This window comes from Mustela lutreola, chromosome 13, assembly GCF_030435805.1.
Source record: "Mustela lutreola isolate mMusLut2 chromosome 13, mMusLut2.pri, whole genome shotgun sequence".
NCBI lineage: Eukaryota > Metazoa > Chordata > Mammalia > Carnivora > Mustelidae > Mustela > Mustela lutreola.
The window spans coordinates 61065811-61078947 of record NC_081302.1 but is presented as its reverse complement, the minus strand read 5'-3'; the positions used below and the strand labels follow the sequence as shown (position 1 = coordinate 61078947).

Below are 13137 nucleotides of genomic sequence, written 5' to 3'. Positions count from 1 at the left end.
GGTCCGGATTCCAGGGTCCTGGGATCCAGCCCCGCATTGGGCTTCCTGCTCGCCGGGTAACCTGCTTCTCCTTCTCCCTCTCCCCCTGCTTGTATTCCCTCTCCCTTTGTCTCTCTCTGTCAAATATATAAAATCTTAAAAAAAAAAAAAAAAAAAGGAAGGAAGGAAAGAAAGACGAAAGAAAGAAATAGTTTAAATATATTGCATTAGGATGATGATCCACAGAACTAAATACAGCAGAGGCTCTGAGTGATGAACTCTGGGAAGTAGTATGATAGTGAGCAGGGATTAGGCAGAGATATAACTTTAATGTATTATAAACAATTGCATTAGTAAAAAGAAATAGGAAAAAAAGTTGTAGTGACCGGCAATAAAAGTTGTTCAAAGGAGCAACATGACAATTAGATACCCCAGGGAATTCTCATTAATTAGTTTTGAGATTTAAGCAAAGAAACACTTCAGTGATAGGAAAGTACTCAGTGTAGTTGCAGCTGTTTCATTACCTAAAATTTAAAATGTAGCCTGTAAGGATTTTAATTTTCCTAAATTTGTCCTTGTGCAGGAAAAAGAACTAGTTCAACTCTGACATAGATATGTGAATGCCACTTTTGCTAAGAGAGATCCTGGCTGTTTTTTGAGATGAGACAAAAGGAACTGCCTTGAGGTATTTCTCAAAGATGTAAAATCTCTGGAATAATCCAGAATTTAGCCCATTTAATATAATATTTAAGCTCTTTCCTTGTGCCAAATTTTTGACGTATTTTTCCCCATAAGAACACACCTCTGGTTTTTATAATGCCAATCATTGGAAAACAGCATTTATTAGATAAACATTCCCTTTGGACATATCTGTTTGCAAGGGCAGGGGCGGGGGCGTAGGGGGGCCGGGCTCCAGGCTCACACCGCGCGCGGTCTTGTAGGTGTGCTGGACAGAGGGCATGGACCAGGATGTGGGCTCCTGGGGGTGCCACCACGCATCTGGGGTGCCATCCTGTGGCTGTGATGTTAAATTAGAACCTGTATTCATTTTCTTCTCTCCAGGAAGGCCCTTTTGTCTACTTGTCTTTTGTAGGAAACATTGCAGATTCCGAAGGCTTGATTGCTTCATTGTGTAAGTAATTTAAAATGTTTGCATTTGGAATATTTGAGGAGATTAATTGCAAGTGTGGCTGTCAATTAAATGAGTACCTGTAGCACAAATTATAGCATTTCATTTATATGAAATGTCCAGAGTAGGTGAATCTCTAGAGACAGATGGTGGATTAGTGGTTGCCTGGGACTAGACTTGGGGAGGGGAGGGGGGCAGGGGATGGAGAGTGAGCGACTGGTTAATGGGTTTGGGTTTCCTTTGGGGAATTAATGAAATGTATTACAATTTCATTCTGATGATTCAGATCTGCGAATATACTAAAACCCACTGAATTATACTTTTTAAATGGGTGAATTATATGACACGTGAGTTATATCTCAGTAAAGCTGTATATTAAAAATATGTTTATGGGGCACCTGGGTGGCTCAGTGGGTTAAAGCCTCTGCCTTCAGCTCAGGTCATAATCTCAGAGTCCTGTGACTGAGACCCACATGGGGCTCTCTGCTCAGCAGGGAGCCTGCTTCCTGCCCACCCACCCCCACCCCCTACCCGGCCACCTGCCTCTCTGCCTACTTGTGATCTCTCTCTCTCTCTGTCAAATAAATAAATAAAATTTTTTTAAAAATGTGTTTATAATGCAGATTGAAGGGTCTGCAGTATTTAAACTGGGTGTTTTTCTTTACTTTCAATATCAACCTTCAGTTTATCAAATATATATATGACGTGTGTGTGTGTGTGTGTGTGTAGTCTTGCAAATAATTTCCCCAACTCCTCCTGCTCTGCAGAGATATTACCTCATTTTGCCTACCTTCTTCCTGCTACAGTAAATCAGTCAACATTCCGTCAGTTAGTATTGACTTCCTCTTGTGAACTGTGTCAAATCTGACAAACACGTGAGCCAGGCAACAATAGGGTCCTTTGCCACCATTATAGAATTGCCTTATGCAAGGCAACTTCTTTCAGATTTTGCGTCTGAAACTCTGCATTGTTTATCTCATTTCTCCCATAATTCTGGAATCAGGCCCTCCAGCAAGGGACCTGTGTTGGGACTGCTGTTCATCACTCGTGTTAGGAAACTTCGAGAGAATCGAGGCAGCTACCATCAGTGCTTTTCAAAGCAAAATGCGTGTCATTTCTGAGGCCTGTTAGGTCCTGGCCAGTGGTAGCTCAGGGAGGCTGAGCCCCCGCCTTAGCAGTGAAGTGCTGCTGTTCACTTTCGTGTGTGTAATGGGATGAATGGGCCAGATCAAACTGTACCCGAGAGCTGCGAGGGACGCCCAGAGGCTGGAGGACCAGCCTAAGTCATTGTCTTTCACCCTGGCTGCTTGGCCAGGCATCAGAGAAAGCGAAGAGCCCAGCATTAGCCCAGTCCCTTGAAATGCAAATGTCTGACATGATCTTTGTCAGTCATCCTCAGTTTACATTATCTGCCTTAAAAAAAGTAAAAACTCATTAATGGTGTGTCCTTTATTGAGAAGATGAAAATCCACTAGATAATGTAAAATCCATTAGATAATGTAAATTTCTCGGACATTAAAGTGGACCAGATTGCCTTGGACTCTTGTCAAAATACAGATTCGGATTCAGAGGGGCTACGGGGAAGCCTCCCAGATGTTGATCTGCGGGCTGTCCTTTGACTCACCAGGATGTAGAGCTGGGCTATAACCATTACACGGACCCTGTTAAAGAAGAATGATTCATGACGCTTCTTTTTTTTTTTTTAAAGATTTTATTTATTTATTTGATAGAGATCACAAGTAGGCAGAGAGGCAGGCAGAGAGAGAGGGGGAGGAAGCAGGCTCCCTGCTGAGCAGAGAGCCCGATGTGGGGCTCGATCCCAAGAGCCTGAGATCATGACCTGAGGCGCCCCTATTCATGACACTTCTTAAAGATGATGAAGAAGAATTTACTCAGGAGGTACCCCTACAGGGGAGTCTTAGGGGTAGGGAAACAAGATCGGGCTCAACTCCAGATGTACCCAAGGACAAGTTGGAGCTTTATGGCCAGAAAACAGGTGGGATCCGTAGATGGAAAATTACTAAGAAGAAACATCAAGAATGGGGACCCTTAATAGACCAACTCAACAGGATTCATGCTGCAGGCAGGCCAGGATGATAGGATATGATGTGGAGGGTAAGGAACTTGATCAGGTATCAAGAGTAGTCAGGTATCTGCACCCCCATGTTCATGGTAGCATCATTCACAGTAGCCAATGTGTGGAGACAACCTAAGTGTCCATCGACGGATGAATGGATAAAGAAGTTTGGAGGGGGGGATTGTGCATATGTGTGTACACACGCACACGTGCATGTGCACAATGGAATAGTATTTAACCATTAAAAAACAAACCAAAAAAAAAAAAAAAAAACAAGAAATGCCGCCATTGTGACAACATGGTTGGAACTTAAGGGCATTATGCTAAGTGAAACAAGCCAGACAGAGAAAGACAAATACTGTATAACCGCACTTCTATGTGGAATCTTAATTTTATTTATTTATTTATTTTAAAGATTTTATTTATTTATTTGACAGAGAGAGATCACAAGCAGGCAGAGAGGCAGGCAAAGAGAGAGGAGGAATCAGGCTCCCCGCTGAGCAGAGAGCCCGATGCGGGGCTCGATCCCAGGACCCCGAGATCATGACCTGAGCCGAAGGCAGCAGATTAACCACTGAGCCACCCAGGCGCCCCTGGAATCTTAATTTTAAAAATGCTCAGACTCCTAGAAGAAGAGATGGGATTGGTGGTTACCGAGGTGGGGGTTGGAGATTGAGGAAACTGAATAAAGGTGATTAAGTACAAACTTGCATTTACGAGATGGTAAGCACTGAGGATATAATGTACAATATGATGGCTGTAGTTACCACCGCTGTAAGTTATCAAGAGAATGGATCCAAAGAATTCTCATCAAAAGGAAGAACACCTTATTTTCTCTTGTTTTTTTCTATCTATATGAAGAATGTATGTTCGCTGAACTCATTGTAATCATTTCATGATCTATGTAAGGCACATCATCGTGACGCACACGTTAAACTCATATGGTGCTAGGTGTCAGGGACGTCTCAGTAAAACTGGGGGGAAAATGTGAGCAAATACCAAGAATGGAGGACTTTTGCTACACTGACCCAGTAGGACTCTTGCTGGAACCGGGCTAAGTGGGTCAAGGACAGAGCGCTAGGTGGGGGTCTCGTCGAGGAGAGGGCTCCGAAGAGCCTGACTCAAGCTGGGTCAAGAAGACAGACTTTGTCACCCCTCACCTTCTCCTTATCTCCGCTATAAGGATGAAGGGCCCAGCCTTGGGAGACTGGGATCCTACTCCAGACTTCAGTGCATCTTTCCCTCTAAGCCTCTGTTGGAGCCTGGCGTCAGTCACAAAATAAATGATATTGATTCCATCGTTAGGCTTTTGAATGCTCTGCTTGCCCTTTTGCTGTGTGGGTGTTTACTCAGCAAAGAAACGGCTAGAGTTGACCAGCAGAGGCTTGAGGCACTGGGACTGTCTCGCTCTCTGGCATTCACCTCAGCCCCATGCATGCATGGACACACACACACACACACAGTCTCCTTCAGCTCTGCTGAGTTAAACATGATTTCAGACATACCGTGTTCTCTCCACTCCAGGCCTGTGCCTTGGGCATGCTCCTCCCCGAAACACCCTACCCTTCGCCCAGTGCTCACCTCTTGTGACATTAAGATCCACTAACATGTGTTGACAGCTGATAAAATCCAGAGGGCCTCGCATGGCCTAACCCGCAAGTCGCCTCCCCACTCTGCTTCCTCAGTAGGAGCCAAACGACCCTCCTCATCCCCAGGACCAGACACAGTGCCCGTGGATCCCTGAGGAGCGGGGTTCAGTTCCCTGCCAGCCCTCCGGATTCCTGAGAGAAGCCCGTCCCATCCTGCTGCAGGAACCAGGGTCCGTCCGCCCCATCCTCCTGAAGCCCCTCCCGGTTCACTCTGGTTCTGAGTGCAGCACCCCCCGACCCCCCTCCATGGCTCGATGGGTGCAGTGTCCTCTTTCCCCAGGCTGTGAGTGTAGGTGACTTGTAAATTGCCACCAACCTCATCTGTCCAGTGCCACCTGTTGTGTGTGGCCACTCCCAAAACCTGAGGGTGGGGCTCCCTCCCTCACTGACAGCGGGAAGGAGGAAGTGATCACACCTCACCTCCCTCATGTGGCCCAAGTGTCGCTTTCTCCATGTCCCACGTTCAGTTGCCCTCACTTACTGTGCAGTTTGACCTCAGAATGGGAGCCTCTCGGGGGCCGCCTGTGTCCCCCGTCCTGGTTAATACTGCATTCCCCAGGCCCTGCCCAGAGAGCCTTCCCTGTGCTCCAGAAGCTTTGCTGAATTAAAGAATGAATGAATGGGGTTATTTTTTTTTTTTCAAAGATTTTATTTATTTATTTATTTGACAGAGAGAAATCACAAGTAGATGGAGAGGCAGGCAGAGAGAGACAGAGGGAAGCAGGCTCCCCGCTGAGCAGAGAGCCCGATGCGGGACTCGATCCCAGCACCCTGAGATCATGACCTGAGCCGAAGGCAGCGGCTTAACCCACTGAGCCACCCAGGCGCCCCTGAATGGGGTTATGTCTAAACACCCACTGATCTCTTAGTTCCTAAAACACTGACATTTTATGCTAATGATAATTCCTTAGATTTTTGGGTGCCGTAGTGGGAACATCTCAGGTTTTGTATAGATGGGTTTTCTTTTTAAGATTTTATTTATTTGAAAGAGAGAATGAGCAGGGAGAGGGGCCGAGGGAGAAGCAGGGAGCCCGATGCGGGGCTCCATCCCTGTGATCATGAGGCAGACTTAGCCAACTAACCCACCCAGGTGCCCCTTTATATATGTTTAGATTTAGAGGAAAAACTTGCTTTCACTATTATGTTGTTCTCCAATTGGCTCCTGGCTGGCAGTGGGCTCAGGACAGACAGGGCAGCTCTGCCTGCCGGTGGTAGTGTCTGGCCTTTCAGAATCTCTGTTCAGCCTGTGTCTGTGTCTTTTCTCATTAAATGGCTAATCCTGTTTATTGGCCTTTCTGTGGGGACAGCCTTCATTAGACCCCTTTGTCCCAGGCCCCGAGGGATTGTAACTTGGGCCATTATTAGAGACTAGAGCTTTGTCCTGCTGCTCCAACCAATCAGATAATGTAGCTAATATTTGATCATTCGTGCCTTTTCTAAGTAATGTGAGAACAGTATCGAAAGCCAGAGAAGAGGTGGGACTTTTCATTTTTCACTCTGATCACTTAAGATCTTAGGACCAGGATGTATTACTTTGATAAATTAAAAAAAGAGAGAAGAGGGAGGGAAGAAGGAAGAAAGGAATGGAGGGGGGAGGATTCTCCCAGGGCACGACTCTCAGACCGGCCCTAAAATGACTTTCTCACTTCATTTTTTCTGGAAGAAACCATCCTGATAATAGGGCCTGGAAACATTTCTTAGGGCATACCCACTCCCTGGTGACCCCAGTGAGGACTTCTGTGACAGCCGTTGTCAGTGACCCCTGTCTGGACCGAAGCCCCCCTACCCCCCCCCCCATGTCCATCCAGGATCCCTTCTGTAGTCCCGGCTGGTCATTACCATCCCCCACCTCCCTACCGCCCCCCTCGGCGCTCAAGTTCTCTTCAGTTATTCATAAACACTTTTTTAAAAAATAAACGTTTCCTTAATAAAAATTTTCCCACATCTAGATTACATCTACAGTCTTTATGTTGCAATTTTGAAATAAGGAATTGTAATGCATTTACCAAGATAAGTGTTAAAGATCGTCTTTGCAAAACCTGACCACGTTGAATTAATTTAGAATTCTGCTTATAGTGAAAAGGGCAGGGGCGAAGAGGATGCACTTTGGGAACAAAATCCTTTTACAAATGTCACATGACGTTGTTATTATTACTCGTGTCACCCAGCAAATGTGCTTTAGCTTCAGTCCTCCTCCTGTCTTCTACGAAGGCATTGTGGAGAATGCAGGGGGTGGCAGTTCTTTTTACCTTCTCCTTAGGGGGAAAAAAAGGTAATTTCCACTGACTGTCATAAAATGGTTGCCAGATGAGTAACAAAATGCATTTCACTTGTAGGGAAAGAATATGGCAAAGCTGATGCAAGATGGCTGTATTTTGACCCAACCATTGTATCTTTGGAAATTCTGACTGTTGTCCTGGATGGGTCTTTGGCATTAGTCCTCATTTATGCCATAGTCAAAGAGAAGTATTATCGGTAAGTGCCCTCCTCCTGGCCTGCTGAAGAGAGGACACACGTGAACTGTCCCAAAGCCCGTGTGGCATTTGGAATAGATTATGAACCATATTTATTTGTTAGATGAAAAGTAGAGTAAAGATGAAGACTGTCCTGTGTTAGGTAAGAATCGTGGTGCCGCCAGGATAATTGCAGATCGTTCAAAATAAAAGCTGAGAAATGGGATCGCAGGGACCAGGTAGTCCCTGTGTAGGCAAGAAAGCGTGAAAAGCATTGGACGATTTTTCACTAATATTTTGGAAACTAAAAGGCTCATGTTTCCATCCCTCCCCCCACCCCCAAATCACTCTAGAAAACTCCTATTCCACTTTACACCAAGCAAAGTCTCTTACATAATTTGAAATTAAATACGCAAGATAAACCTTTCCAGAAGCAGGTTGTGGAAGATGTGAGGAATGCAGAAGAGGGGGGAGAGGAAGGAGGGAGATGAAGACTACCCGCCGGCTGTCGGTCCGATTCTGAGTCTGCAGACTCTCTGCCCTCCCTCCGGCCCTTTCCCTTCCTCTCCTTGCAGACACAATGACCTAGGGCAAACAGAATGCTATCCTGGGGACGATTCCAGAAACAATGTCAAGTAGGCACAATTGCATTCCATTTTCTAGCATCTTGAATCGAAGAAGTCATGTTTAAAGCTTCCATCACAAAATATCAGGTGGAATGGAGCCTCCAAGTTCATTGAACCTACCTTTTCCCACCCAATTTTACTTAGATAGTGAGCGGGAGAAATTAAATGTCTTCTTGGTTATCTTGTTATAACTTCAGCTCCATGACCTTGGTCGTAGACTCACTGCTTGCCCCATTTGGTAATTACTTCAACCGTTTATAATATCTGCACTGTGAGTATTTACAGATGCATGTATCTCGTTTACTGCCCACTGTAGTCTTTGAGGAAGAGACTGTTCTTACCATCCCCTTTTCCAGTAGGTAAAACTGTGGCTTCTAGCAAGATTCGAACCTCAGTTTCTCTTTGTTGGGTGAGGTCTGACCTCAGTGAATCTTTCTAAGAATAGAACAGGATACCCTAGAGGCCTTATTTAACTCTGAGGATAATCTAGAAAGGGCAGTATTGCCTCTCCCGAGGTTGCATGGGTCTTCCATGAATCAGACTGACTTGCCCCATCAAAGGAGCGCTGTGCAAAACCTGAGGTCCGACTTCAGAGAGGTCTTCTGCTGAGGAAGACTGCGTTGATGCTGCCGTCCGAGAAAAGATGTCAGGACTCGGGGTGTCAAGCTGTGCGGAGCTGATGGTTTGATTCCTTGTTTCTTTCTCTCTAACAGGCATTTCCTACAGATTACCCTGTGCGTGTGTGAATTGTATGGCGGGTGGATGACCTTCTTCCCGGACTGGCTTATGGGAAGCCCCAACCTCAACACCAACAATTGGCTCTACTTTGGGGTCTATCTGGTATTTTTCAATAGTGTGTGGGTTCTGATGCCAGGACTGTTACTGTGGCAGTCATGGGTAGAACTCAAGAAAATGTATTACAGAGGAACCAGTTCAGGGAAAAAGTTCCAGTGAATTTTCAAAATCGCAAATGCGGGTATCTTGCTTTATGAGCCGGAAAGGGTCAAACCTTTTTGGTTGGTCAAAATGTAATGCATTCCTTTGTACACTTGCTTTTTCTACTGTTGTTCCTCAACAACCTATTTCAAATTGATTGTATGGTGACAAGTTTTCATTAATTGTTTTTTTTGTTTTGTTTTTTCTTTTCCCAATTAAATGACAATATGGGGAACAGAGAATACATTTTAACTTGTAATAATGACACGTTTAATTCTATGTTTTCATGGCTAGCATTAATTGTTCCACATTAATAAAACCAATGATCATAGAATACTGTAGAGCCTTGTATTTTTTTATTCCAAGAACATATTGTTGCCTCCTCTCATTTGTCTTTCGGTTACTGAAGTGAAACCAGAGATGAAGTGAATGCCTAGAAAAGTGTCCGGTGCACGTAGACCAGGCACGTGGTAGGTTGTGGTGGCTCTGTAGCTCGGAGAGCTTGGTCTGCATCGTTGTCCCCTCCTTCCAGTCGTCTTCTTATCCTACAGAGGCTGGAGGCTGTGGTCCTGGATGCAAAACTGGTTTCCCCTTTCAGAAATGCTTCTGTGAGATCTGGAGGGTAAAAGCGTGGAAATCATTTCGACTATTCCTCCCTTTTCTCCTGTTTATTGATTTATTTACTATTATTATTATTGTCATTTTGTGGTAACATGTAAGGAGTTTTGCCATTTGTGTCCCACCTCCTAGGTACTGAGAGGCAGTTGGAGTTGGGGCACGAGCATGAGGTGTTTGTGGGCTGAGTCGCTCCAGTGGTGGCCTCTTTGGTATTGTCTCCCTTGGGGGTGGGTTCGTTCTGTGGGCATCTGGGAGTCCTTCCTAGAAGCTTAGCCAAGTACCTGCCCTCGCAACCTCTTAGTGAATTTTGTAAGCACCTCATTTCCTGGGCTAAATCCTCCTCAAATCTCCTAAAGGGACTTCTCTTCTTCACCAGTGTATCTTGACAATGGTATTTGTTGAATATTGAATAAGTAGAGCCAGACAAGTTTGAGGAATATTATATTATCACAGTAAAGGCTTTAGAAGTCCTGCAATAAAGGAACTTGATGAACTTGTTGAACCCCACTCTTTCCCGCCATATTTACCAGACCACTTTAACAAGCGCGACGGTATTTCGTGGAACAGCAGTTAAGGAAGCACTGAGCAATGCAGCATCGCATCCATGAAATTAAAAGCAAACCAGTTGTCAATAAAGGTTTAAAACATAAAATACCATTTACTATGGTATCAAAACATTCTAATATTTAGGAAAACTGAAAGATGTACAAGAAAATAAACTATAAAATATTATTGAGAGAATTATATAAGATCCAAATACGTGGAGTGATAGGCCACCTTCAGATTTTAGAAGGCTCAATATTGTAAAGAAGTCAGTTCTCCCCAAATTGATATATCGATTCAATCTCATCCCAATCAAAATCCCAGAAAATTTTTTAAAAATGATTATTAAGAGGGGCACCTGGGTGGCTCAGTGGGTTAAATCCTCTGCCTTCAGCTCGGGTCATGATCCCAGGGTTCTGGGATAAAGCCCCACATTGGGCTCTCTGCTCAGCAGGGAGCCTGCTTCCCTTCCTCTCTCTCTCTCTCTCTGCCTGCCTCTCTGCCTACCTGTGATCTCTGTCTGTCAAATAAATAAATAAAATCTTTAAAAAAATTATAATTAAGAAGTTGATTCTAAGATGTTCTAGGGGAATGATATACCAAGGGCTAGGAAAGCTAGGACAACATTGTGGAAGACCAGAGTTTGGGGCACCTGGGTGGCTCAGTCCGTTAAGCTCTGACTCTTGATTTCCACTCAGGTCATGATCCCAGGGTCCCGGGTGGAACCCCACGTTGGGCTTCAGGCTCAGTGGGCAGTCTGTTTGGGGTTCTCTCTTTTCTTCTCCCCCTGGCACTCCCCCGACTCATGCGAGCTCTCTGTCTTTCTCTTAGGTATATACCTTACAGAAATGCTTGCTTTGTGCACCAGAATGGCAGCATTCATTTAATAATCCCAAACTGGAAATAACCTACATGATTATATTGTGATACAGATATACAAAGGATTACTATACAATGAAATTTAACAACTACGTCACTCATAACAACAGGGATGCATTTCCCAGACATAATGATAAATGAAAAAAAAAGACTAAAAGAATACATATTGTAGGATTTTGTTTATAGAAGGTCCAAAAACCAAGTCAAACTGTGGTGTTAGAAAACCTGGTAAAGGCTGCCTTTGGGGAAGATGGTTGGCTGTGGTAATGGGGGAAGTTATGAGGGGATTACCAGGAGATGCTGGTCATCTGTTTTTTTCATATGCGTGATAGTTACAATTTGTGATAATTCAGCTATACGCTTATGAATGGTATGCTTCTCTCTATATATGTTCTACCTCAGTTTTTTAAAAGTTGATTTTTAAAAACCCTGGCACGAAGACCTGGAAACTGTCTCCAGTGGGCCACCACGAAGAGAACACCGTGTCCTTGACTGTAGGTTCAGGATAATGGGCTGTTTCTAAGGGCGTCCCTGATGTGGGCTGAAGGCAGGATGCCAGAGGGAATCTAAAAGCCTTTCCATGAGGGATTACCTAGTTGTTTCCGGGACTTTGCTCTCTGCTGACCTGGCTCAATCCGAGGGTAAACAGAGTAGAGAAAAAAATGGATGGGCTACAGAACCCGCAGGCAGCCCTGAAAACATGATGTCTCTCAACAGAATTTTTGCTGAGTGTTGATTGGGAGAGAAATGGGGATTATAGACTTTGACAGGAACTTGGAGTGCAGATACGTGCTGCTGCCAAAGGAGGACAGATCGAAATGTTTTCACAATGAAGGGAGTTGGGGAGACATTGGTGTCCCGGTGTGAAAACCTAACAGATCAGGGTAGATAGAAGCCCTCTCCCCATCAGAGAGAGTTGGAGACAAGGTATAAAATACTCTATTTCATTGATCCTAAAACAGATTTTTTTCCTGCATATTTTTAAATTTTTAACTGATTTTTTTATTATGTTATGTTAGTCACCAGTATTTTAATATTCTAAAAATTAGAATGTGTTGTACTGTGCCATAGTTAGTTGGCAGGGCCTTTTCATTTTCTTTCAAAGTATGATGTATTTTATAATTGATGGTATCTCAGATCCAGTTAAATAAGTCACTACCTTCAGGGTTGCTCCTTCAAGCCTCAGTATCTTGAGCTACTTGGAGTCTGACAGTTCAAAATTTATTGTGGAAGTCTCGATTTTGCTTGGAGCCTTAGGGATCACTCCCGCCCTTCCCCCCATCCCTTCACATTTGCTGCCTGGGAGCCAACTGCAGAAGGCCTGCTGTGATGAATATATAAAATGATTTGCAGTGGATTACTAATGGCTTATATTGTAAGTAACTAGATTCCTGCAAACAAGTCAGTCTGTCCCTCCCCAATATTTGCTTACACTGTAAATTTCCTTTGCAAATTCTTCCCTTCCAGATAACTGTTGAGGCAAAGAATCAGCATAACCAATCTCAACTCCCGGTCTGAACTCTGAACGATACTTTCCTTGTATTTAATTATGTTAATTCTACAGTTCCTGAAGTACTGGCACCCGGGCTCTAGGAAAAGTCTACAGATTGCAGTATGAAAGTGTAAAATAGGGGCGCCTGGGTGGCTCAGTGGGTTAAGCCACTGCCTTCGGCTCAGGTCATAATCTCAGGGTCCTGGGATCGAGTCCCGCATCAAGCTCTCTGCTCAGCAGGGGGCCTGCTTCCCTCTCTCTCTCTCTCTACCTGCCTCTCCATCTACTTGTGATTTCTCTCTGTCAAATAAATAAATAAAATCTTTAAAAAAAAAAAAAAAAAAGAAAGTGTAAAATAACACCTCGCCAGAGACTGGCTTGACGGAAGACAAAATGCCAAAAGTTGGGGGGAGAAACCTTTGTTTTTCTTTAAAGTTATTATTAAAATCCACAAACTTTTTCTTGTTTGTTATGAAAGCTAGAGTTTGAATGTAAGGATAAATTTATACAGAGAATCACTGGGCAAAGCCTTATATGAAAAAGGTTAACTGTTGCCATCCTGAATTGTAATTAAGTGCCCACAAGGTGCTAAGTAGGGCCCAGCAGCCCTAAGCATAATGTGAACTAACCTCCGGGCTTGTTACCCAGAGCCCTTCTAAAGTGTCTGCACTTTCCCCTCCCACTTAACCACTGCTGGACCCTCCAAGACCCCAGACCTGAAAAAACCCATTTCCCGTCACCAATTCCTTAGGGGAA

At 44.3% G+C, this 13137-nt stretch overlaps 1 protein-coding gene across 1 annotated transcript in view; it reads left to right on the top strand.

Moving 5' to 3' along the window:
- The window catches only part of EBPL (EBP like), a 33060-nt gene extending 23870 nt beyond the window's left edge, over positions 1–9190 (top strand). The window contains exons 2-4 of the mRNA XM_059144428.1: positions 1042–1111; positions 7171–7309; positions 8627–9190. Coding sequence (XP_059000411.1) covers positions 1042–1111; positions 7171–7309; positions 8627–8867 — 450 coding nt within the window. The 3' untranslated portion in view covers positions 8868–9190. The remainder of the gene's footprint in view (positions 1–1041; positions 1112–7170; positions 7310–8626) is intronic.
- The last annotated feature ends 3947 nt before the right edge of the window (positions 9191–13137 follow it).